The sequence below is a fragment of the Cygnus atratus genome, chromosome 2, assembly GCF_013377495.2.
Source record: "Cygnus atratus isolate AKBS03 ecotype Queensland, Australia chromosome 2, CAtr_DNAZoo_HiC_assembly, whole genome shotgun sequence".
NCBI lineage: Eukaryota > Metazoa > Chordata > Aves > Anseriformes > Anatidae > Cygnus > Cygnus atratus.
Genome location: NC_066363.1, coordinates 82,273,933 through 82,301,541, shown reverse-complemented (window position 1 = coordinate 82,301,541; position 27,609 = coordinate 82,273,933). Strand labels below are relative to the sequence as shown.

The 27,609-nt window shown below is 38.0% G+C and overlaps 1 protein-coding gene across 1 annotated transcript in view; it reads left to right on the top strand.

Moving 5' to 3' along the window:
* The window catches only part of TRIO (trio Rho guanine nucleotide exchange factor), a 248,746-nt gene that overhangs the window by 215,229 nt on the left and 5,908 nt on the right, over positions 1 to 27,609 (top strand). The window contains 18 exon segments of the mRNA XM_035552676.2: positions 443 to 613; positions 4,553 to 4,648; positions 6,782 to 6,930; positions 7,689 to 7,755; positions 10,732 to 10,835; positions 11,184 to 11,253; positions 13,129 to 13,218; positions 13,825 to 13,917; positions 14,527 to 14,577; positions 14,807 to 14,884; positions 15,773 to 15,964; positions 16,936 to 17,113; positions 17,968 to 18,737; positions 22,845 to 23,092; positions 23,939 to 23,984; positions 23,987 to 24,076; positions 24,539 to 24,566; positions 25,428 to 25,590. Of these exon segments, the coding sequence (XP_035408569.2) occupies positions 443 to 613; positions 4,553 to 4,648; positions 6,782 to 6,930; positions 7,689 to 7,755; positions 10,732 to 10,835; positions 11,184 to 11,253; positions 13,129 to 13,218; positions 13,825 to 13,917; positions 14,527 to 14,577; positions 14,807 to 14,884; positions 15,773 to 15,964; positions 16,936 to 17,113; positions 17,968 to 18,737; positions 22,845 to 23,092; positions 23,939 to 23,984; positions 23,987 to 24,076; positions 24,539 to 24,566; positions 25,428 to 25,590 (2,684 nt within the window).

The window sequence follows — 27,609 nt, the reverse complement described above, 5'->3', positions numbered from 1 at the left end:
GAGCTGCATGTTTCAATTAGAAAGGATGATTGACAAAATACTTCTTGTACTGTTTTTTTGTAGCCTTCAGACATCTCGATATGAAGGTCAGTACTTCCAATACAAAGTCCTTCAGTTACTAAGTTAGTAAAACGTGACTTTAACTTCACAGAACCGAACTTGGAAAGCAAGTATTTGGTAACACCTTTCTGTAGTAAATTTCAAGCTGTCTGTTTCTCAGTATCTCAATCCATCTGCTTTTGCCCCAGACACTGAAAACATAATCTTCAGCATAGGCTTTTTTTTTTTTCATTGTTGAGGAGTTGACCTGTGTGTGTAGGATCGTCTTGACTTTTTGGGAGACAGGTGAATCTACAGAACTGTCTTAAGACAAGCTTGTGTTTAACAAGCTTCATGCTACTGAGAAGGCAATGGAGCTTGAATGTCTTCATTTTATTTACAGAGAGGTCGGAACGAAGGGCTGAGCAGTGGCACTCTCTCCAAGTCATCCTCTTCAGGCATGCAGAGCTGTGGAGAGGAAGAAGGTGAAGAGGGAGCAGATGCTGTACCACTTCCTCCTCCCATGGCAATTCAGCAACACAGTCTTCTCCAGCCTGATTCGCAGGATGACAAGGTAGGAAGAGGAAGCAGGGAAGGCTTCGCATGTTGAGACAGCCTCTGCCAAAATCTTCCTTCTGTCTCCAGAAGTCTTTGTAGAGTATGTAATACATCTTTATGGTAGACAAAAATTATCAACATGCAACTTCAGACAATATTAAAAGGGTTTCCTGTGGAAAGTGTGTGAATGAACTGTATATTTTAAATGCAGAGGTGCAACAATTTTTCTACTGGACCTTTCTATGTAGAACTGAGAAGCTTGATGTTTTTGCAAACCTATTTACATCTGTTTAACAGATGTCATATTTAGTGATTAGAATTTAATGGCTTTATAACCATACCTTTGGTACTCAAGTTAAAATATGTGCAAGTAAAGTTTATCTGGAGAAATGAACAGTTATATATTGGAAACCTTTTTAGATAATAGACTGTTCACTAAACCCTATTATTTTGGATAGCCTCATGTTTGGGGAAAAAAAAAAAAAAACTGTACATACCTTAACAGAAAGAGCTGTTGATGTTGACTTTAAGTTGTTTTTGTATAGTAGCATATTTTTATTATTTTTTATTTTTAAATGTGTGCTTTTACAGCTGTGCCACAAACTTAATATCCAAGTAAGGGTAATAATCCAGCTGTTGGGCTTTTTTGGTGTTGTTTTTTTTGTTGTTGTTGTTTGGTTTGTTTTTGTTTGTTTTTTAACAAACAAAAGCACATTTAAATTGAGGGTTGAAACTTCTGTTTTAGTAGATGAAATTCTGGGATATAGGTAGTAACTGTGTGAAGGAGTTCTTACATGCATATAACCAGTTTTTCTTAAATGTTATGAAGTTCATACATTTAGAGGGTTTATTTCAATTTTCAACATAGATTGAATGTTTAGGGGACAACTGTCAAGCCAGGAAATTAAGGTTTTTAGAATAGAAACAGTCTGGACTTGCACAGCAAATACTCACATTACAATTGTCTACCCATTTTGTTGTTTAAAATTTTTAACCATTGTAATATAGTGTAAAGACTCTTGATGAATATTGTGAGTTTATCGTCGCTATTTTGAGTGATGAAGATGTCATTGACAGCTTTGGCTGATCTCGTTGACTTTTTTTTCCTTTTATCTGACTGCTTTCCAGTAGGGATCTCAATCATCCCTGAAGCTGTCATTTGTAGGATCAAACTGGCTGGCTTCCATGTTCTATGTGTATTTATTTCCTACATGTTTTCTGAATTGGAATATTATAATACACAAGTTGGGGTGAGGGGAATGTTAATATTTTGGGAAACACTCCTGAAACGAAACAGGCAAAAACAGGCATTTTAAAATCTTGCTGACCTTCAGACCTGAGAGAATATTTTAGGGCTAGAAAATAAGAATCTCTCTTTGAGGTTAAGGAATAGAATAAAAATAATGTTGGTGAAAATATTATATTAAAGCTTCTGCTGAGAAGCTGCCATATTTGCATGTCCCTTCAATGATACAAAAAGAAATTATAAGAAAGCCATATAAAAATTTGTCCAGATAAAAGTGGCTTTTGCTTATTATTAGTTATTTTTACACAGCAAGAACAGTTATTTGAAGAGGTATGCTTGTAACTTCATTCTAAAGAAACCTTCTTACAAGTTAGTTAAAATTTGGTACAGTTATATGCTGTGCCATAACTGTTCAAAATAAAGCTGTTTCTTCTGAGGCACATCTTTTTGATGCAGCATCTGCATGGTGGGAAGCAAAGTCCCATCATGTAGCAGCCTTGAAGTTTGTATGTGCCACCCTGAAGTCCACGCACTGAAACAGAACACCAATTTTCAGTACCTAAAGCAAATGCTTTTTAGGTACACAAAAGTGAGAAGCCAGAGCCATTTTACCCAGCAGAACTCAGTTGGCTCTATTGACAGAGTCACTGATTAATGGAGGCTCACAAACAAATCCCCTGCCGTCTGCCTTCTGGGTGGAGTCTTTCACATTCCTGCTATGGTCAGTGGTTTCTTGGGTTGCTCAGCTCCTCTGGATCCCGAGGAATGTCTCCTCCTTTTCATGACCTCAGAGGCTTGGCTTTGGTCTGCACCTCACTGCAAACATTTCTTCCTTTCTGTGGCTCCTGATCTACACTCATGCTGCAAACTCCCAGCTTTTCTGGGCTTGCACTGCCCTGCCCAGCCTGCTGTGGGCTCCAGCAGCATCTCACACCTGTACGTGCTCATTTGCTCCCTCCGTCTTTCTTTGTTTTCTGGGCAAGGGCTGTGTTCTGCTCCCAGAGCACATATATCATCAGGAAGGTCAATAGACAGACTTCATCGGTGCAGCCCAGCAGCTCCTTCTTTTTCGGATAATATACGATATAACCACACGAACTGGAAACCAAGCAGTTCTGAAGTTTTACCCACGGTCACACTTCATATACTCCCGCAGCACAACAGAGAGAAGGGACCTTGACCAGAGTCTGATTACAATGCTGACAGTGTTTCGTGAGGCTGAGCTGAGCTCCGCATCCAAAGTGAAAAGTTGCATACCAGCACAGCTTTGGGAAAAAATTGTTTACAGATATCAGAAGCATACGATTGCCTAAAAGACATGCTAGCTGTGGGCTGCCTTAGTTTTTGGTGTGCATGCAAGTATCATCTGCTAGGCCATGCTGGTATGTCTAATATCACTACATAACAACCATTTTCTCCCCTAAGAGCTCACCTGCACAGTATGCATTCTTCTGTTTGGTAGAATCATTGCACACTTCATGGATTTGCATTTGATGGCAGTTTACAAGTTGTTTGTGTTTAATTTTGGATAAGCAGTATTAAAGTTTCAAGATAAGTTATACTAATATGAAACTAATTATTTTTGCTTTTTGTTTTCTCTTCGTAAACTCTGACGCAGCATTATGTTGACTTGTGTTCTGTCTCTGCTTTGGCTCAGTTCCCCTATCTTTCCATTTAAAGTTGTCCATGTTTCCTTTGCTTACCCAACCCCTCTTTTCCTTTCCGAATAAGGCGAATACAAGGCAAACTACCCCAAATCTGTACGTTGCTTTTTGTATTGACTTAAGGAGAGCCTTGTCCCACCCATACTTGATTTGAGCAGAACCTCCTGTGTTAAGTCATTATACATGCCATTTCTTTGTTCAATTTGTTGGAAACATTTGCAGGACAGCTTACCCTGTGCTACGTGATGTTCACCATGCTGTTCGTAATATGAAATAAGGTTCATATTACACCCTGTTTCCACTTTCCAGTTATTTAATGATGAATGTAATGTGCAAACAACTCTGTTTGCAAATTACTGAGACTGAGTTTAATGGCCCTCTACCAGAATCCTTTACTGTGAACGCCTTTTGCCTTCAGTTGTATCTATAAACTGGCATTTTATAGCGTGTGAGGCCAGAGATCTTCTGTACTCTACACATACCATTGGGGAAAATGGATGGCACAAGGAATGGTGAGCTCAATTTCCCCTCTGAATCTGGGCAATGTATTCCAGCTCCTTTAGAAAAATAGATGCCCCTGAGTTACTGGTGTGTTTTTTTTCTTAGTTTAATTGGTGTTTCATCTTATATTTCAAGCCCTCTTGGTTCTTGTTAGTTTTCTGCAGCTGTCATTTTGTTTAACCAGCAATAAAATGTTAACTGTTTGTTGTTCACTGGGTCAGCTCAGGTGATTTTTTATAGTCATTTGTCAGGCATAATTAGCAAGATGAAGGATATTTCCTTGACTTCTATTGCATGTAGGAACAGGAATTTTTATCCCAGTAATTATAATGAAAGGCATGAAGTATTTTGACATTTAACTTCTGTGGGGTTTACTTAAAATTTCTAATTCCAGTTGCCTAAGTTGGGATGATTTCAGTGTTATGTTACACTGACAGTTATTGTTGGGTACTTTTGTCTGACAGAGAGGTGAAGGAAGTCTCTTGGTTCTTGAGCAAGTGCCAAGCTAACTCTGGGATTCTCCTTCCTTTATGTCATTGCACAGACATCTTCTCGATTATTGGTGCGGCCTACCAGCTCCGAGACACCCAGTGCTGCAGAGCTAGTCAGTGCAATTGAAGAGCTCGTCAAAAGCAAAATGGTGAGGCTGATTGATAGATGTGCGTGTTTTTTTTAATTGTCTTTAAGTCCCAATTTGCTATTCAGAGAAAAACTCCATGCCCGTCCTGAGCGTGCACCTTGTACTTGTAAAATGTAGTGCATATTTCAAAAGTCACTTTGTGGGTTGGTGTATAGGTCACTTTGTACACTCTTTTCTGTGAAAGCAGTTAAAAAATAGGTGAGTCGCTTTGTAGAGAGGTAAAAAACAATAAATATGAGGAGGAAGAGAGCAAAGAAAATGTATGTCCTCTTAGCAAAAAATAGAATAAAAATGTCCTATTAGAAAAATGAATGCTAATACCCAGAGTTACCCTGATTTGCCTGATAGACCTTTATTAGAAGAATACTTGAAACTAAATTTACAGTGGATCTTGCAGAGTAAAACAAAAATAACCCTCAAACATAAATGTTTATGCTATCTAGTTGCTCTTTAGATAACAAGATAATGAAGAAATACCTGAAAGAGTAAGGGAGGATTGCTTTGTGTGTTATTGGCTCCTTCTTTGCTTTGCAATGTTTGCTAACAAATTAAGTAGTAGCAATTTGTGTCAGCTTTTTAAAGTTAGTGTTTTCAAGTTTGTGTGTCCCTGAGATGCTTACTGACAGGGAATGGGTTATAGAGATGGTTCCAGAAAGTTCTTCCTTCATACTCAAAATCCAACTGGACAGTCCAGGAAAACATGCTCTAGCCTACCATGTTTGAGCAAGGGTGCTGGACTAGATGGTCCTCTCCGACCTCACAAATTCTGTGATTCCATTGATACCTTTAAGTCTGCCTTTTGCAACATACAGAAGACCCCTTTGGACTTAGTAGAAGTGCCACTGTGAAAACTCTACAGAGGACTGCAACTTGGCAAGCCCATGTTACCAGAGGTTGATATTTCCTGGTGTTTTGGTTTTTTTTTTCTCATTTTAAGCAGCTTTGAATTTCAGAATAAGATCTTTGAATTTCCATTTACTCATTCATTCAAAAAGACTTAACACTTCACTTATGTTGCTGCATGAAATAACTTCTGCACTTTTTTGGAGTATTAACTTTAATTTTTACTTCTGTTGCACCGGAAGGGTGAATAAGAAGTAATCTATGGGAAAATTCAAAGCAGGCTTTTGTAAATAGAAAGTTTGGTTGTTCATGTCTCTTTCGGGCAACCTAGCAGTGGATATAGTTTAATGATCCATGCATGTAGTCCCTGTTGGAGATGTTCTCATTTCACATTTTTAGCCAAGGGTCAGCTTCTCCTGTTTTTTGGGCCAGTCTTATCATTATGGGCTTTTTACTATTTGTAAGGAAACAAAAAAAAAGACTGCAGTTGAACCCCACCCTGGTGAAGTAAACGTGTCTTGTGTTAAAGACTGTATCGCGTGCAAGGAAAATGTGACACACAACCATAGCTTGATCCAAGTTCATAGGCTTAAATTAAAGAAGTCCAATAAATACATCATCGAAATTTGTTCATATTATTTCTCCCATGGCTTCTCCATCTCTTATACAAACACTAAGACTGAGGCGTTCATGCATGGGAGACAGTGTATGGCAGAAGAGACTGCTTCTTTCCTAGGATTTGACCTGTTATGAAGCTCAAAAGCAGCATTGGCAGTGTAGAAGTCATTATTTTGGCTGGCTATATAAAATGTTTGACAAAGAATACCCCCATCTGTTGTGATTTAAAAAACTGAACATCCAAAGAATCCCCTTTAAGTTTGTTCTATTTATTATCGAAAGTATCTTGCATATGAGAGAACTAAAGTATAATAAATATGATTTAACCTCTAGCAATAAGCACACATACACGTGTCAAACATGATCATGACACGTGATCAAACAAGTTGAACTCCATTCTTTTACTGTGAAGGACAGACTGATGTGTTTAAGATGTGCTTCTAGGAGCTTAGATTATCTGTCCTGGAAAACTAAGTTGTTGATTGGTTTTCTAGAAGCTTGAGATGTCCTTTGTCCTATATCCTATTTCCTATGTCCTATTTGAGATGTCCTATATTGATACATTGCAGTAATTGATCTTTCACAGGTTCCATATACAGCTGTACATAAATGTATATTGTGAATAAAGAGGAAATAAATCACTGTTGCTTTCTTTCTTGAATGCCTTCTCAGGCCCTGGAAGACCGTCCAAGTTCATTATTGGTAGATCAAGGTGACAGCAGCAGTCCGTCCTTCAACCCCTCAGATAACTCTCTTCTCTCCTCCTCATCACCCATAGATGAGATGGAAGAAAGGAAATCCAGCTCCTTAAAAAGACGACAGTAAGACCTCATTTTCGCTCTATTCTTGATAATGTTTTAAAGAGAGAAGTGGAGTGTTTAAAGAATGTTCCTTTTGAGCTGGCAGCAGAAACTGTTAATCTGGAAGGGAGAGGACTCACGTTAGGTGTCAAGCATGCACTCACATTATGCAAAGAAAAAACTTTTCTCAAACATTAGTCCCAGTATAAATTTCCTGTGAATTTTAATTTCAGTCACATCTGTGTTTGACTTTTAGAACATCAGTGTCAGTTATGCAGAACGATACTGATCTTTGAATATTCATAGGTCTGTTAGGCTTCAAAAAACTGGTCATTCCCCTTGTTCTGTTCCCCCACACCATTCCTCCAAGGACTCTGAATTTCTTTTGTTAGTAGTAAACTGTTACCATGGTAGAACAAAAACATTCCTGGTTTCAAAAATTATTTAAATATGTGGCAAGAAATAACTCTCAGTTCATGTGCTTAAGAGTCTCCAGACCAGAGATGTAGTAGCATTTTATTTTAAACAATAGTTAAATGTTTAATTTTAATGACACATGTAGGAAAACATCTGACTTTTGATAAACAGAAGCAAGCCTGCTCCAGTTCCAAAGTCAAAGAATCATCTTGCTTAGAACGAATGTGCATTAATTCTTCCTTTTCAGCGCTGCTTATCAAGAATATGTGACTGCAAATGTGTAAAAGGTTGTATGTCATGAATCCTCTTTTAGAATGTTTTCTTTAATGAAACATGTGTTCACCATTTTCTTTCCCTTGTAGCTACGTCTTGCAGGAATTGGTGGAGACAGAGCGAGATTATGTACGAGATCTGGGCTACGTAGTTGAGGTATGTTTTTTTTTTTTTTTTTTTTTTTAATGTGGTACCAATCAACTGTATTGCTTAAACCTCAATTTTTATTTTTTCAAATCAAAGCACAGGAAGAAACTGAACATCTGAATGTTTGCATTAAGAATTTTCCCTCCTGCAGGTTTTTAATATATTAGAAATACCACATCAGATTTCATTCCTTCTTTCTTCCGATTATTGTGTGCTTCTTACTGTTCTTTCGAAGACTGTAGTTCTTTTGTCATTTTGAAGATCGCTACCTCTGGTGTAATTGTATCTTAGACTACATGATTTTATTTTTAGCCCAGCTGAATTCAAAAAAGCCTTGTAGCTGAACAGGTAGAACAACTATACTGGATTTGGAAGACTTGCTCCCTTTCCTGCTGCTAGGCTTCTCTTAGACTTCCTAGTTTCCCCTTCTGTGAAAGGAAATAAGACTTAATGAAGATGTGTGATTTTGAGCTACCAGTAAAATGCAAATGGAAGAGCAGAGAGAACGCATATAACAGTAAATTTCAACAAGGTTCAGTTCTTAAACTCTGTTTTAATGGAGGGAAGAAAAAAAAAAGACAGGCACTAAATTTTCCTCTAGTGGAGCCAAAATTTGTTTCTAGCTATGAATCCTCCTCCAGAAAAGCATCAGTTTCTGCCAGACTATGGGAGAGCCTACAAATAGTAACCTCTGGGGCAAGGGGCAGCCTTTTGAGAACATTCCCATAGAATGTTGTCATTCATGAATATCATTTTCATCAGGATCTTGTTATGTTCCTGTCCAAGTGCCTCAAATTACTTTTTTATCTGATTAACAAGTTTTGTAAGACTGATATTTAAACATCATCCATCCATTGTGTTATCCAGTGCAATTGTTATGGACTATGGAGCTAGCAAAAAGACTTACAGAGCTTTCACCATCAATAGTTGAAGAAATTATTTTTGATAGCTAAGATAGCTAAATTGAATTTTTTTGTTTGCTTTCCCTGTCGTTCTATGTGACTTTTTTTTTTTGGCATACAGTTACAAAATTAGTAGACTTTTCTAATCTGCATGTTTAATATTCTTAAGAGCTTATTTGTGCATGTAGGAGGACTTTAAATATCCATGAATCCACAAGCATCTTCCATTTTCCTTTTGTTACTGTTTGGTTGCTACATCCATTTGTTAAGAATTAATTTAGGCCCTAAACCCATTAACACTTCAGTAGGTGTGCAACTTCTCTCAGGTAAGGTTAGTGACACTACTCAAGTGAGTAGTGCTGTGTATGTTGCTGTACTTATGGCAGTAGGTCTTAAACTGTAAGTGATTTCAGGCAAGACCTTCTTTTAATACAGTTAAATGGCACCTTAGGTACTGATGCTCACATCTGAAGAAGAGAAAAATGTTCTTAGAAAATGAAAAATAGGGCAAACTTGATCTTAAAAAGGACACTGTATGATACTGCTACCAGTTTGAAAAAAAATTTACCGTGTACTTGTATTTAAGCACCACATTTGATCAGCTTAAATTAATTTGCAGAAAGATTTAAGACTGCTGTTTATCTGTATTGGTTTCTTGCATTTTTTTCCCCTGGATCTACACATTTCCAAAAGAAAGCTGCTTAGCAGGGCTGTAGATAGATCAGAGGCAACTCCCTGTATGTATGAGGTCTGTGTTGAATCAGTTCCAAACGCTGCAGGCTTTGTGTGTTAAACATTTATGCTGGATTAGTATTTTATACACAAGATAAAATGCTTGTGCATATAAAATGTCTTTATGTTGTGCATGAAGGTTATTGGTACAGAAAGTCTTAAGTAATCTGAAATTAATCCTTCTCCTCTCTCATCAAAGAGTGTCTTTTATTTTTCATATGATTTATTGAGAAAGGACAGGAAATGATTTTAGATAACAGCTTGATGTTATTTTGGTGGTGAATTTTGTATCAATATTGAAAACCAAAATTTTACCAGTATGCAGTTGAAGGTCAATTCATATATATTTGTTCACTTTGTCCACACAAGCAGTTAAAAAGATGTTTGGTGATTTTTTTTTTTTAATAAGCAGGTATAACGAATGTGTGCTTTTCCCACTATTGTGATAGTAGTCATACACTATTTAAAGGGAGCATTAGAAAGCTATGAACAGGTATTATTTTCATAACTAACAAAAAAAAATCCTAATGAAAACATTAGACATGAAAACATAAATTTGGCAAACTAAAAAAAAAATCTGGCTAATTAGGAATAGAAGTCTTAGAAAAAGTAGAAGGAGTAGACTTGAATGAATATTAAGAAATTTTAAAAAGCCAATGGGATTGCACAGTGAGACAAGTCTATGTAGATCAGAAAATAGAAGACAGGACTACTGGAAATGGTAAATGGAACTGTCTTGCAGCCAGAATGCTTGCTAATAGAATCGACGTTCAATTGTTTGGTGTTCAGTTTGCTCATACCACAAATTTTAGTCCATGTAAATGCATTCCTATATGCAGTGCAGTTGCTTTCTTCTTCCATAGATCTTAGTGTAGGGTAAGTTTGGATAACTGAAATGAGAAGCAGTGAGGAAAGGAGCACAGAAGCTTGTTCAGTGGCACTGACTCGTACTTGGTAACAGCCCTGCCTTGGGTAAAGCATTGCACCTGGTTCAGATGAATAGGGGTTGAGCTGCTGAAGTTTCCACTATGCTTTGAGCCTGTTCACACAGTCTAAATTAGCTAAGGTGAATTAATCTTTCCAGCACTCTGGGCACTGTTGCACAAACAACCTCAGATTAATTCATAATGTTTGTAGCCATGTTTTATGTGTTATAAGTTATGTTACGTAGAGCATTATAACTTATGTTTTAAGTTATGTTATAGGGCGTTTTTTTTGGTTTGTTTGGATTTGTGTCCTAAGCAAGTTGTTGTCATGGGCAATTTGGAAGGCATCTGGGGAAAGGGAGATGAGAAGGCAATTCTCACTTTAAGTTGAAATACTCACAGTGAGTTTCCTTGGATTGTTGCAGGGTTACATGGCACTTATGAAGGAAGATGGAGTTCCTGATGACATGAAAGGCAAAGACAAGATTGTATTTGGAAATATTCATCAGATTTATGACTGGCACAGAGAGTATGTATATCTTTAACTTTAAAGCCACCTGCTGAACAATTCTACCTAGAAAATACTAGTTTGGCAACCTCAAGCACTCAGACTGAGTAGGAGAAAAGTTTCTATCAATATACGAAAGAAAAATTTATTAACGAACATCAGTATTTTTCCATCTTGGCATGTGTGTCCCTTTGGAATATGTATTAAAATATTACACTGTTAATATTGCCATTTTGGAAATAAGTTAATACCCAAAGTTGTTGACAGGGGATGCAAAGTATGTATTGTAATAAGACTAGGTTGCCTTGCAATCACCTGCTGCCATAGTATGTGCTATCAGAAGAAAATACTTACTGTGTTTATGTGCAGCTTCTTTTTAGGAGAATTGGAGAAGTGCCTTGAAGATCCAGAAAAGCTGGGATCCCTGTTTGTTAAGCATGTAAGTAAAGTGTTTTCTTTGGCCAACCCCTATTGTTGCTGCTGACTAATGTGTTTATTAAGGATTTATCTATGGTATAACATGGTTAAGAAAGTTAATGTTAATAAAAAATGTTTCTTACTGCAAGAGAAAGAGGGAGAGAGAGGTTATAACAGCTTTTAAGTAAACTAGTAAGAATCTCACTAGTGATTGAGATTCCTCCCTCTTCACCTGGGGAAGAAATCATGAGTGCCAGGCATTCATGATGTTTAATCCTAGTCCAACACAGAACCCTTTATAATTTTATGCAAGTCCCTTTTTTTCCCCGCTTTTCATCTGCTTACTAAAAGGAATAGCCATGTGATACATCTAGATATGGTAATGCTTTGGAAGGAAATAATATAAACTAGTTACCTAGAAACTAGATGTCAAACTTCAGGTGCTACTAATGATTCTCCTACCGTCTTTTGGGCGACGTCTCTTTGTGTAGAAGAACAACTTAGCATCTGTTTGGGATGAGGTCTCAAGGTACTCCAAATCACACCAGGTAGCAGAAGGGAAACTTGCCTGCTAAGTGTGACTGCACAAGTGTGCAAAGACTGAGGACAGACTGGATTTAAGCACATTTAGTGGGCTTCGGATTTTCTTTGTGGACTGTTTGAAGTCAATACCAAGGTAGCAAAAGAGGATGGAACCAAGCATTAATGGAACAGTAACACTGGAAGTCAGGCCTAGTTCCTGAACTAATGATGAGGAGTGAGCTGTTTCATTTCTGAGGGATCACAAAAAAAAAAAAAAAAAAAAAAAAAAAGGCATAGGGAGAGGGAAGAATCCTGACACTGGTAAAATGGGAAATTTGAAGGGAGTAACTCTTCCTGTTTCTGATTGCTGTTTTACTTTCTCCTGGTATATTTGTAACTGAATTGTTTTTGAAAAGCACCCTTACTACTGCAGATGGAAGAGCAAGCTATGATCCTATTACAACATACTCTGGCAAAACCCTGACTATTAGCTAGAACTTCCTAGAAATAGAAAATTCTATTTCTGCTCTTGATCTATGTCCTGTGTCCTTTTCAAGCTCCATCTTATATCTTCTTTTTTTACTTTCCACTTGTCTTCGCTGGTCATTGCTCTATAATTTTCTGACTAGCAAAGTATCAATAGCAAACTAGTCCTGGTAAAATAAGGAAGATTTTGGAGTAGATAATAAACACGTATTGTGTGTCTGTGTTTCTTAACCAGCATGGTGGTAACCAAGAATGAATCTTAAAGGTCAAAGTTATGCTCTCTCTATTTCTTTGTTGCCTCAGTCTTAAAAACACATGCACACAAAATACAGAATCAGAGTTCAAAAATACTAGCACCACCATTTCCAGACTACATCACCTACTCCCACACTCAAATTCCAGTATGACATCTTCTACGTAAAAGACAGACAGGTTTCTCTTAACTGCTCTGTACAGCTAAATAGGAGGGAGACATTATTATAATACATTAGAGTAATAATGAGATCATTAAAATTAAAAAAATCAAATAAAAATACAATATTTCAGAGGCTCCCTACATTGTTCTTGGTGAAGAACATTGTTCCACTAAAAGAAACAATTTCTGTGGTTCTTTTTATTATGTGACTTGCTAAGCTATCATTTCTATACACCTGAGGCAATTTTTTTTACTTGTGTTTTCTTTCTAAAATCATTATGATATACCCAGATAAATTTGGTTTCAGATCTGTAGTTTCTGCATATGTAGCTGCTTCTTTTCATCAAAAGGACCTTTTTATGCTTATACATTGGAACAGTTGTACTTCTTAAAATTATACTCTATTTCAATCTGGCATGCTTTTTCCTGATGATAAAATTGATAACATATTATTTTGTATCTTTGTTCTTCTAGGAGAGAAGGTTGCACATGTACATAGTTTACTGCCAAAACAAACCAAAGTCTGAGCACATTGTCTCAGAATACATTGATACATTTTTTGAGGTAAGTTCTTGAGGGAGGATATATGCAAAGTGAAGGGTGTGTACAAATCATAAGCATTATCAGATCTGCTAGTTAAAAAAAAAAAAAAAAAAAAAGCACATTTGGTTGTTGTTATTATTCCTTTGAATTATAATTCTTGCCCATTTCTATTCTCACTTCTCAAGTCTGATACAGGCTCCTAAAGCCAGGTATTAACCTTATACCAGAACTTTAGTTTTCCTTTCGAAGATACTGATTAATCAGTAGTCTTATCCTTACTAGCCCTAGTCTAGGTGGTTAACAGTGTATATAATATGAAGTGGTAATATTGGATGACCAAAGATCACTGTAGAAAAATGGCCAATATACAACCTGTGACTGAAAAATTACATTTCACTAAACAATCATTTAAAAAAAAAAAAAAAAGATTCTGGGAGGAGAGAATACTTTGGAAGTAAAGCTCATACAGATAAGGGGAAGGACTCCACCTTTTGCTAATTGCATATCAAATTCTGCTCTGACTTTTACCAGTTTTGTTTTGCTAGCCGTTAATAGTGATATATGCTGCTATGTTTCTTAGTATCAGAACATTTTAAGCCCCCCAAATGTTTGTTTTACATCCCTCAGGATCTAAAGCAACGCCTGGGCCACAGACTTCAGCTCACGGACTTGCTAATAAAACCTGTGCAGAGAATTATGAAATACCAGCTGTTACTAAAGGTAAAGTGAATGATTTAATGTACGTTTTAAATGATATGTTTTCTTTTTTAAATACTGCTTATGCTTTTCCAATGTAGAATGATTATTTTCCTGAATATATTCAGGTAGTTGTAAAAATTGAAGTAAATAGCTTGGACTGTTTTTTCATTTGTTTGTTTTTTAATGTTAAAGACCAGATGAACTCAAGTCAGTGACATCGAAATGTTTAAAATTTGTACAAATATGATTCAATGATGAGAGGGATATCCCAACTCTTTTCATCTCTAAATGTGATATTAGTTACTGGGATTCCTCCCAATTTTTCCATCTACATGTGCAACCATTTTAATACCATGTAAATGTTTACCGAAGAGCAACCGTGTCTATCACAGGTGTCATTATGTTAGTACATGTTCTTGTATAATCTAAAACAAATAGTTAATAAATCTTAAAAAATATTAGGGGGAAGCCCCACAACAAGAAGCTTAAAAAAGAAAAAAAAAAAAAAAAAAAGTGTATGTGTTCCCTAGTCTTTCATCCTCTGACAGGATAGCAAGTACAGATTTTCTAAGATATCTCTGTGTGGTTTAATGAGCAAAGAACTTATATTATTGTTTTTTCCTTTTTCAGGACTTCCTCAAATATTCTAAAAAAGCTAACCTTGATACAACAGAACTAGAGGTACTTGAGACATTTTCTCTCAGTGATTTAAATGCTCTTAACTCTGAACTTATACTTGTTTTGACAAGTTATTTTCCTTTTCTTATCTTCTTGAGGATGTGCTTGTGATAGGTGCTTACTTTTCACATTACTTTCTGTTCTAAATCAACCATAGCAAATGAAACTAAATTTCATCCTGCTAACTTGGTTTTGGAAAAATAAGCTTTGACTTTTTATTTGTCTTGAACAGAGAGCTGTAGAGGTCATGTGTATAGTACCAAAACGGTGTAATGACATGATGAATGTTGGCCGCCTGCAAGGATTTGATGTAAGTTGACTGGGATTTTTCAGTGGATTTTGCTTAGAGCTTCTGTCAGATGCTCTAGAAATTAACCATTAATATTGTGGGGGGAGTTGATGGGGATAAGGAGAGGTGGGGTGCTCCTTTGCCGTGTGGTTTGCTAGTGTAAAAAGTAGTGAATGCAAAATTACCTTTTAGCCCTGTCAAGGACTTCATCTTGGAAACCTCCAAAGTCAGTCACACTAGAGAAGTCTGTCTACAAAATCTAGGAAGTGCTTGTGTTATTACAGTTCACTTATTGACTAATGATTTTGAAATACTCAAGTCATCAGTTATTAGCAGTTGAGCAGACCTCAGCAGTGTAGACAAAGGAGGAGTTTGCTACAGTCAGTAAAGTACCTGAGGCAACTGTAGCCCTTCTTGTTTTGGTAAGGCTAGAAGAAAGTTGGCTGTTGAAGCAGTATGCATCAGCCAGGTCGTAGTCATGTGTCCTACTTGCAAAGCCATTTGAAAAAAAAAGAAAAAGCCCTTTCTGCTCTGCAGGTATGAACTTGAATTCTTCCCCTTTTCAGTACTCTGGAAGACACTGGAAGTATATATGATTTACTGTGTGAGAAGTGGCAGGGAAGGAATATCTTAAGAATAGAGAGATGAGAGCCTTCCAATTTTACCAGTGTTACTAATAAACCTCCAACTGCAGTATGAATTTAAAGGGGGGGGGGGGGGTTGTTTTTTGAGAGAGGACACAAGAGTATCTCGTGTATTGTAGGATCAATGAATATATAATGGTCAGTGACACTGAGAAATTGGAAAATATACAAAACTATTTTGGCACGAGCATCTGCTAAAAAAAAGATTGATTGGGTTAAAATGAAGGGTTGCACTCACTATGTTTCCACTTGCTTCTGTTTATAGGGTAAAATTGTAGCCCAGGGTAAGCTCCTGCTCCAGGACACATTCTTGGTTACAGACCAGGACACAGGTCTTCTGCCACGCTGCAAGGAGAGACGGGTCTTCCTGTTTGAGCAGATTGTCATTTTCAGTGAGCCGCTAGATAAAAAGAAAGGTTTCTCCATGCCCGGATTCTTGTTTAAAAACAGTATCAAGGTAACTGTTGTGTGTGAATCTTAGCAGAGTTTGTGCAAGGGACACAAAGGTAACAGTTCCTTATTCAGTGTGGAGTCACTAATGGCCTCTAGAAGAGCAATCTGAAAGCACAGCAAGGTGTCAGTCAATGACCTCCTATTGGATTTATGCTCGCTCTGATGATAAATGGAAATATTTGGATTCCAGCTCTCTGATGCTTCCCACGTGAAGCATACCAAAGCAGGTGTTCCTGGACAAAACATTGTGTGTACACCGCATAGCAAAATCATTGCAAATAAGGAAAAGTCTTTAAGTATCCCTTCTGATGAGTTTCAGCTGCAATCAGTCCCAATGTGTAGGTAACATTTGGCACCTTCTTGGATGTGTCAGTTTTTCTGCAAGCAAAACCCCCACTTCAAACCTTCCCAGGAACAAAAGCTGTTGCTGGTATTGCTTACCAGCCCTCCTCATGAAGCATTTTGTGTGGACCCTGCTTCCTCTGATTTGCCTTGCTGCTCCATGTACCAGTTGCACATCCCGTTCTGCACTGGCCAGGCAACCTGTTCCACGGTGTTGGAGGAGAGGACTTCAGTGGGGCCATCAGTAGAGCTCCTGAGTGGGCTCAGCATTTCAAATGACACAAGGGAAGAGCAAGGGCTGATGGAGAACATTAAGCCATAGTGTCCGTGTAGAGATAATAGGAGTGCAGTGCATCAGTCGGTACACAGCTATTGCGCTCTCTGGAGCAAAGGCTGCTGTAGAATGAGACTGTTGTTGATACTTTGCTTTTGCCAAAAATTACATATATTAATCCTTAGTGTGCCAAAAATGACATATATTAATCCTTAGTTTACTGTAATCCTTCATTTCATGGTATTACTTTACTGAGCAAAAAGATGGTCATCTTAGTTACATTTGAAGATTTGACTCTGAGCTATCAACTAAGCAATTTCTCAAAAAATGCATGAAAGAAATTCTCTTTTTTTGTGAAGGTGAGTTGCCTTTCCCTGGAGGAAAATGTGGACAGCGATCCATGTAAATTTGCACTAACATCAAGAACGGGCGATGTCACGGAGACCTTTGTTTTGCATTCTGCCAGCCCAGCAGTCCGACAGCTATGGATCCATGAAATAAACCAAATTTTGGAAAACCAGCGCAACTTTTTAAATGGTAAATGATTTGCTCTCTTTGAAAGTTCATAAATGAGTGACTTCTCTCTCATCTGTTGTTTCTTGGCTTTGAAATTGTTTGCAAGTTTCCTTTTTCCTGAGCTAATGCAGAACAGTTGGAGGTTATGTGCCACGTTTTTGCTTCAGAACAGATTGCTAGCATTTGTCATAAGAGTGGTAGTCTGAATTTACATGGTGTTCTCTCAGTGAAATTTTCCAAATGTTTTGTAGGAGTGAATTAAGACTGGTACCATCCGTTGATGTGGAGAGTTTGTGTACCCTGTTTAAGCAAATGCAAGCCTTTAAAGACTAAATGCAAGTGGAGTTTTAAGCATCCATTCAAAATGTGTTTTGCTTGTGTTATTTTGGTGGCCATTGTTGCTGCACCTTACTGTGGCAACAGCATTCAGATTCTGCAGGAGAACAGTAGAAGGTGGTGGTGTCTGGTGTGACACCAGAAGTTTCTTGCTATATTTCTGTATCCATCAGTTGTTGCCCCGATGTAGATTTTTTTAAGAGATGTAAAGTACAGAGAACAATGAGCTGAGAATTGGAATCACACTTGTTTTATTCTCATCTTGGTTGCTGACTGACAATGTGATCTAGAGGAAAACAAGAAAAACATTTTTGCCTGGATTTAGCTTTTCTGTCTTTCTTAAAGGTTTAATATAGCAGGTCGTGAAGGTATAATATAGAAAAGTGACTTGAGGTCTGCAGTGTGACCGGCATTGCTAAGGGAATTCATCATATTTGAGCGGTGCTCCCCTTTTGCTACTAAATGTCTGTTTTAAGCTGTTCCTGTTCCCTATCCTGCCCTCCTTTCCCTGATCACTTCCTCTCCTTTCCCCATTGCAGCCTTGACGTCCCCAATCGAGTACCAGAGGAACCACAGCAGCGGTGGAGGCGGCAGCGGAAGCAGCAGCAGTAACAGCAGCGGCCCCAGCAGCTCTAGTGGAATCCCCAGCTCCAGCCGTAGCCGGCCGTCCCGGATCCCCCAGCCTGTCAGACACCATTCCCCAGTCCTGGTCTCCTCTGCAGCCTCGGCCCAAGCAGAGGCAGACAAGATGTCAGGTATGTCCATTCACAATCTCTCCCTGCCACACTACAACACCTCCTTAGAAACTGGCCTGAGCCAGCCAGACAGGCACCCTCCCAGTGCAGAACCGGACGGTCCTCAGAGAGAAGCTGAGCAGATTCCCAAGATGAAAGTTATTGAGAGTCCCAGGAAGACAGCGGGAAACATTTCTGGCTCAGCTGACGGAGCCCAGAAAGACTCACGTGGAAGCTCAGAGGAAAGTCGCTCAAGAAACAGCATAGGATCACTGACGCTGGGGAAGCCGAGGCCAGGAGCCATCTCACCAATGAACTCTCCTCTCTCCACGACTTTCCCTTCTCCTTTTGGCAAAGAAACCTTTCCACCCAGCAGCCCCCTGCAGAAGGGCTCCTTTTGGAGCTCCATCCCAGCATCCCCTGCCAGCCGCCCTGGCTCCTTCACTTTCCCTGGGGACAATGACTCCCTCCAGCGGCAGGTTCACCGCCACTCTTCACACAGCAAGGACACAGACCGCATGAGCACATGCTCCTCGACCAGCGAGCAGTCAGTTCACTCCACCCAGAGTAATGGGGTAAGAGCGGAGCACCTCTGTCCTGCGAGCTCTTCTAAAACCTTCCCATGCTCCCTTTCTGTGCGTTACCATCACTCTCCGTACTAACTTCTGGCTCTCCAGTGCTGTACTGCTCTGAAATAATCAACTGTTCCAGTGTCTTCTGCACATTAAAAAACAAATCACCTACCTCTTGTGTATGTATACATAAAAACATAGACAGTGATATGTATACAGACACACAAACACTGCTAACATTAGATGCAATTTCTGCCTCTGCTGAAAATATAGATCACTAGGCTGATACTAACTTGCTGTCCTTGCTTTTTTGTCTCTAATTTGAAGGCACATAATTAACATGCTGAAGCGTGGCAACCAGAGCACCTTGGGGTATGCAATGCAGCCAGCATTTAAATCTGACTTTGAGATTTTGGCAGATTGCCTTGGGGCTTTTTTCCCTGTCACGCCAAATCCGCCAGCACTGTCCTGTTGAGTTTTAACTTCGTTGAGATGTCTACGGTACAGTCCCTGGGCTGCTTGATTTTTATTTTGTATTTATTTCCGCCCCCCACCTCCTCCTTTCAGCCTTAGGTGATGTGCAGCATTCTCTTTAAATCCTTTGCCTGGTCAAGGAAGCTTCCTGCAGTCCACTCAAAATAGGCAAACAAAACCTAGCTAAAATAATCAACTGTTCTTCTACTACAATCAAAACAAATAGTGGCTCCACTTTTCTCTTCTGCTTTATAAGAAGAACTGTTTTAGGGCATCTGGAGATTCAACCTTTTAGTATGTACTTGGTGTGTTTGTGCGGAAAGCTGGGGTATCAACAGAATCCACATTCTCTGTAATAAAATCTACCAGGAAATGCAACACAGCAATCACAGGGGCATGTGCAAATATAAGCAAAAATGTCAAGGCACTTGCCGTGGATGTGGTAGGCAGGCTCTGGTGCCTTTTTTATTTCTAATAAAGGTGCGTTTGATTTTCTTCTCACTAAGTGTTGTGTTCACAAATGTTTGTTTTTCTACTCTCTCACAAATCGTATGCAGTACCAATTTTGCAAATCAACCTAACTTGCTGTACTTTTTAAAATGCATGCATTTCTTTATAGAACTGCTAAATATAACTAAACAGAGAGCTTTCTTGACTTCTTAGTTCTTATACTTTTATAATAGCTTCAGAAGAACAAATTGTGCTTTGCATGTATCATATTTTTATCCTGATCTTTCAACTTTTAATTTGGTTTAGCTCTGTCTTGTGTATATCTTCAGTCTAGCAAAATGTGATGATAATAGAATAGCTGGGGTAATTGGACTTTCTCACAATTACTGCACAGCATGTGAATCAAGACTTGCATAGTATTAATTGATATCATTATATTAAAAAAAGAGGGAGAAAAAGGATGGCACTAAGTTTTCAAAACATTTGAATTTTGATACTATCAGCAAAGATACCTTTGCTTGTTTTTATCTTAGTGTAAAACAATGTCTGAATGTGCCTTCTGCTTCACAACTACATTGCGCTTGGTAATTAAGCTTCATAATGCTTACTTTATAGACCATATTTTAGCAGGATTTCACACTGCATTCAACAAGCTGGAGAAGATGGGTTGTGAAGGCATATTTTTATTTAACCATTTGCTTGTGTATATTTACATGCACGCATGGTTAAGGTTTCTTCACAAGCTTACCTATGCATGGAAGGATTACTCCTAAGAAGAAAAAAAATGAGTTGTTCTTGCTAGCTTTTCAGGCATATGCGAGCAATTTCTTAGATTTTGATTGTATATCCTCTGTAATCCAGTAATTGTAGACAGTGATGACCAGCAACACTTGCAGTAGAAAAAAAACTCCTGTGCAAGAATAATTACTTCTTTGCAAGGCAAAGGAAGGGCTGTCTTTTTGTGGTGAGAATAAATTGTGATATAAGTATGTTCACAAGACAGAAAGTTACTTTGTGCTTACCATACAATTATTTAATAGATTTATCTGTCCTTGTGAAAGTAAGAAATATTCAGACTTTAAAGTTGTCCTTCTAGACTTAACTATTAAAAAGAGATGTATGCAAGCCAGTCCTGCATACAAATTCCACTGCATGCTAAGAAACAGTATATTCAGAAGTAGTGTATGGGACAAGGTTTGGGTATAGGTTGGTTTTACTACTTCAGCCTTCCCCTCCTCTGCCACATAGGTCTAACAAAAGGAATTAGTAAAAGCGACTTTCTCTGAATGGAGGTTTTTTTGATCTAGCTAGAAGAATCTATGAATTTGTAATCTTAGTTTAAACAGCGACTGAAAATAAGACTTCTGAATTTTTTAGGTTCTACTATTCCCTGTTTGCCAGAAGTATGGAAGGGTCTTGCTAATACAAAAGACCATGTAGACAATCCTGTAAGCCAGAGAAACTGTTCTTACCACTGGAAGTATAGCACCTGGAATTAAATATAAATATCCTTTAATAGAGGTACAGTCCAGGGGAGATGTTGCTCTCAGGTAGCATTTGCTTCATCATCCTAATAGAGAAAACAGGAAAGGAATTGGAAACCCAGGCACTGATGTGCTGAACATTGTAGGAATGAGTAATCAGAGTTCCCTTCTGAACGCCTTTGTTTCTCAGTCAGCCAGCACACACACGAGGAAGGGCAGGCACCAAGAGACGGAGTAGCTTGTTCATGGCCATTAGCAGATTCGATGAGAACATGGGTTTTGGGGCTCCCAGCGTACCATGCTCTCAACTGACCCTTGCTGTGTCTCCTCAACACTGAGAAAACAAATACTTGACAGTTTTGAGAAAAAAGGTGACACTATTTTAATCCTGTGTGCCAAGTTTTCTGTGTGCTGCTTGCACATACGTGATGCTACCACATGGCTGTGCTATATAAGCCGTAGTAGCATTCAGCTACAGCTGGGTACTGCTTTCCTTTTTCAGCTCAGTTACTGCCAGGCAATAGTGAGTCCTCACCGATAGCAAACTGAAAGAGTTTGAAGTAAGAACATAGAATCAGAAGGCAGGTGCACACACATACATACCTCATGGCATATTGTTAATGGGCCATCCACTTCATTTATAACTTGTTTCAAGAAGGAAATCGCTTCTTTCAGGGGATAGGTTGCACAGTCTGATAACAGATTTCACACCTCTATTTATTAAACCTAATATGAGAAATGCTTGTATATGGGCAAAAAGAGTCTAAATTTAGTAAGTTACCATGGATTCATGGCCAGGAGAAGGGCTTTTTGGTTTGAAAAGTAGTGTGACTTTTAATGTGCACCTGGTTAGCCATAATTAGCTCTCTGCAAACGCTCAGTGGGAAAACAAGCACAACATCCATGAACACTAGTTGAAAGTTTGTGATAAGCAGCTAACAACACACAGCTATCATAGTCACTAATCATTTAAAAGTGAGATTTCCAGCTTGAGTGGGTCTATTCTGCCCAAGAAATAAATAATCTGGTATTTCAGTAATTTACCTCATCCTATGCATTCAAAGGAACAAACCAGATCATATAGATTCAAACCAGGGAGAAACCTTTAATTTTTAAGAGAGACACTATCAAAAAGCCTGCTTTGTTCTTATGTACCTTGTCATGTTTTGTATGCAGACAGCTGGTGTCTGAGATCTGACAAATGGTGCTAGGAAAGACTATTATGCGTTTTTCATTGTTAGAGTTTCCAGTGTTTATGAGGTGAAGTCTTGGTTTGTTATGCACCCATAAGACTTAATGAAAAATCGTCATATGTGATGTAATTTGGCTTTGTCACCTGATAAAGATGTGAGGTTTAGAGTCAGAGCTTGAAAGGAAGACTAGTTGAGATCCTTTAAAAAATGGAAGAAGTAAAATTAAGTGATCTTTACTAAAAATAAAAGGAATAAATTTCTGCACCTGCTATACGTAATGGTATTCAAAGATCAAACTAATTCACACAAGATAAATAGATACCAGCAGCTCTATAAGAGAAATCTGATTTCTTTTCTTTGACTACAGCTTAATCAATGTGTATCATGCAGGTCATGGTTGAAATGTAGCAGGCCAAGAGCAGCCTTTCTCCTTTATAAACTTTAAACTTGATTCTTTTTTTTTTTTTTTTTTTTTGCCTCTTCTTTGTGCTTCTGGTTGACACTTGCAGAGTGAAAGTAGCAGCAGTAGCAATATCTCCACCATGCTGGTGACACACGATTACACGGCAGTGAAGGAGGATGAGATAAATGTCTACCAAGGAGAGGTCGTGCAGATTCTAGCCAGCAACCAACAGAACATGTTTTTGGTGTTCAGAGCCGCCACTGATCAGTGCCCCGCAGCCGAGGGCTGGATTCCCGGCTATGTCTTGGGGCATACCAGTGCAGTCATCATTGACAACCCTGATGGAACCATCAAGTGAGTGCCTGGGTGTGTGTAGAAGGGGGAGGAGGAAAAAAACCTTCCAATTCAGACAATTTGAACATTTAAACTGAAAGTTAAAGTTATCTTTGAGAAATAAATGAACATCAAACAGATTGAGTATATGTGAGGTCTCTTAGCAAAATGATAAAAAAAAAAAAAAAAAAAAAGTGGTAAGAAAGAACCTAGAAGCACGTATTCTTTATCAAAAAGCTGTAGTAGTGCAATTTTCTTGGAAAAGAAGATTAATAATACCTCACTGAAGAGAAACAACAGTTACTAGCTTATTCAATAGGATGAGTTGCCAGGTTAGACATCTTTGTTTAGAAAAACCATAATAATGTTTGCATCAAGTGAAATGAGATTTCAGAGTTCCTAGATTTCCACCTTGAGCCACAAACCTATTTGAAATGACTGGTGGTGCTCAAAAGCTCTCTCTGAACTCTGCTATGGTGGATCTAATATCATAACCACATTCTTAGCAGTTTTATGTAAAGCTTTTATAGCCTGTGTTTGAGATGGATTTTGTGCTGTTTGTTGTTCAGTTTGATTGACAATTTGTATTTTCATATAGAAAGTTTACGATTGCAGCAAAGATTTCAAGAAATACTGAACTACAGACTAATCTTAATAGCTTGCTTACAGTTGCTTGTAGCTTGCTTACAGTTTTAACCAAAGATAGCATCTCATGTGGAATACTTAATGTATTTCATTTCAGTATGCTTTAATACAATGAAATGACATTCTGGGATACTTTTCCAATGTCATCTCAAGCTAGAGATTATAACACATAATTGAGAGTTTTAAAAGAAAATTTATAAAAGCTTACTGTTCCACACTCAGGAAGTCAACATCTTGGCACACAGCACTCCGTTTAAGGAAGAAATCTGAGAAAAAGATAAAGACGGCAAAAGGGAAGGCAAGCTAGAAAATGGTTACCGCAAATCCCGAGAAGGACTTGCCAACAAGGTTTCTGTAAAGGTAAATGTTACAAAGATGTAGTGGTTTTCAAAAGGAGTTGTGTTGGAATTCCTTTAAAAGTTGCTTCTAGTTCTAGCTTCTGATAGAATTTCACGTGAAGGAATTGGAAACAGCAGTGGTTCTAATGGACAGTGTTTATTAAATTTCAAAACAAGATGATAGGATTTTTGAACCTACAGGCATGATACTGAATATGGATACTGCAGAAAAAGTAGAGTGGTACAAAAAATCTGATATTCAAATGTTTATTGGGCCTTTGTGGGTACAACTAACTTCTGCCCATCACTGGGCTTTATTTTATTATGCCATATATTTATATATATATATATATATATATTATATATGTGCCATATATTTATATGCCACATATTTTATTATGCCATCACTGTGCTTTATTTTCTATAATTCTTTACTTTATTATACACTTATGAGGACACTAATTCTTTGATTTCTCCTTTCCAGCTTCTCAACCCCAATTACATTTATGATGGTAAGTTGTTTTAATCTTTAAAAGTCACAGTAAATGTAATTTGATTAAAGCATGATTTATTTGTTTGAACTTGCTTAACATGAATTACATCAGGAATTAGTGTTTTCTGTAAAATATATGTAGCCTCATTTTGGACAAGAGAGGCAGTTAGTGAAATGTCTTTTTTTTTTTTTTTTAAGATGAAAGGAAGATGTTTTTGTTTACATGTCCAAGACAATGTAAAACACAAGGATCATATGATATGTTGCTCTGAAATACTTGTACTAATGCATCTCCACTGAGACTGTATGGAAGTTGGGCACTGTTGAATTTGCAAAATAAGAAGGTCAAGAGTTGGAGACCTCTGCTGCTTCATTTTCGCTTTGTATCCTAGGGAATGTGCAGGGTCTCTACAGTGTAGAGGCTGATCAGGAGAAAAATAGTGGCACTCTGGAGTAAGAGCCAAACTTCTTGAGTTTCACCTGTAAGCAAAAAGGGAAAACACTACACTGCCTCAGTAGAGAAGGTGTTTTGTATTCCCTTCTGCAAACATGGCTGGATATAAAGATATCCTTAAATATTTTTTTTACTTCTCTGTTTATTTAGCTGACTTGACCCAGAGTGTTTGGTTCACTGTGGTAAATTTCAGGGTTATCCATAGCATTTCAGTAGTGTCATGTCCAAGTTCATGCAGAGAAAAAGTATTAGCTCTACAGAGCCCCAGCAAGTGCCCTAAACGTGGACATGCTCCAAGGGTAGAGGGATAGATAAACCCTGGAAATTGTAAGTACAACATACTTTGTCTAATAGAAAAGAGAGTGAAATAGAAAAGCAAATTGATGAACTTCAATTGACCTAATGCCATTAAAATTCTTCTTCCAGTTCCCCCAGAGTTTATAATACCATTGAGTGAGGTAACATGTGAGACAGGAGAGACCATCGTGCTTAGGTGTAAAGTCTGTGGACGCCCCAAGGCTTCAGTTACTTGGAAAGGTCCTGATCATAACACACTGAGCAATGACGGTCATCACAGCATTTCGTACAGGTACAGTAATTTGTGTAGTATATCTCTTTGTCTTAAAAGGGAAAATTATTGTAAATTACCTCAGTGGCTTATTTGTTTTGATGTGTTTGGGTTATTGTCCTTAATTATATCCTCTTTTTCCTCCTAGCATTGAGCATCTAAAAAAATAAACAAAACTTAACTCATGATGATACTCTGATTCCACATAGAAAGATTCCACTGATAGCAATTCAGTACTCAACTTGCCGCTGTCACATAAATTTCCAGGAGTTAGTGGCAAGAGGATTCAAAGCTGGTAAATCTTGAGGGATAAAACCCCAGTGTCAGAAGGCTACTTTAATCTTACAGGAGTCATTAATATTTAGCTAACCCTTGTACTTGTGTTAAAGTTAGCTAATGAATTTCCCATCCCTGGGTCATAGTTGGTTTCCCCTCAGTAGTGCCAGCATAGCAGTTTCTGATGGACAGTGCTGTTAACAGGATCACTGAGGTGATTTGTGATAAAAAGCAGACTTCTCTTCACCTGGGGGAAGGTGGTGCACTTCTAATCTGGATCCTGGATCACTTTTTCCTGCATCCAGGAAGAGCAAAACTCCAATGAAGGAACAGGAACTGCTGAAGCTATTGTATTTCATAGCCTTGACGAAGGATAGCTTTTGGTTTTGAGACATAAAGATGGGATTGTCCTCAGACAGGAATACCTCAGTGTTCGGATTTTCTGGAAGTGTTGTTTAATTCATCTGAGTATGGCTGGGGGTACCCCAATGTCATATTCAGTTGATTTTAAAAACAAGAAAATTCAGCTGTTATTTCTCATTAGCTCTCACATAAGACACCATGGTTCTGTGACACTGACACAGTGCTTGAACTAGAGCAGCATGCTGTGGCATTCCAGTTCTGTGACATGTCCCATTGCCAATCCTATCTTTTCATTAGTAGCATACATCATTTTAGGGGCAAATGACTGCTTTTGGAATGATCATGACAGTATTTTGCAAAGAAAAGCCTCTGGTTCATATTAACATTGCAGTGCCACTGTCTTCATTGTCAAAGCATGGAAACAAATGTCTTTGTCTGGTTTTAGTTTTGCTGTGATAGAACTGAGCAGACTTAACTGGTAATTCAAACAGCTGCATAATAACAGATATTACTGCATTTTGGAACATGAAACTACCTGTTAGAAAAGTTTTCTTCATTTATTTTTTCATTCATTTACTGAAAGTGTTATTTAGAGAGTCACTTTAGTGTGAAGAAATGTCTTGTTTATGAATTATGTTCTCACTTCAGAGTGAAGGGTTTTTTGTGAAACCTTTCCTCCTTAATAGCTATATTAGAGGCTGTATGATATAGCCCAATGCATATGCAAACTTGATAGCATGTTATGTTGTTCTTTGTATCCTACTGTAGCTGCTTTTTCCTTTTCACCTGGTATAACTTTTGTTGTGGAGAGACAGGGACATTGTGGCAGCTGTGCTATTGTATCCAGAACCATTGTGAGACAAGAGTAAGAGCTAGATTCACTGGAATTATCTCACAGTGATCTGTTATTGTTGCAGAATTATAACTAGTTAATCATACTGGTTGTGGCTGACAGATTTTTGGAGATACTAGTAATGAAATGTTCTTTGAGCTGGGGGAGGAGAGTCATCTTCCTGTGTTCCTAAAATTTATATTGTTTTCCCCTGAAATTAAATGGCAGGATAAAGAGAGAGGCAAACAGCTTTTGTTTTAGTTATTCAAATGACTTGGAGTAACTGGGGTAGATCCAAAGGCAAACAATAAGAATGATGGAAAATCTTGAAAATATGCCATGTTGTGAAAGAATAGCACAATGTTTTGAGTCTAGAGGTGAAAAGCATAGGCAAGATTTGCCAAGTGTTCACATTTGTAAGAGACTTATGCAAATAAAATTATTTACTCTTTCTGTCTATGGTAGATGGTATAAAAAGTACTAGACATGAATTGCACAGAGGAAGATTAAGGCAGACATTTGAAGACAAACCATCAAATAAAAAGGGCAGTTGAGCAACAAGAAAGCTT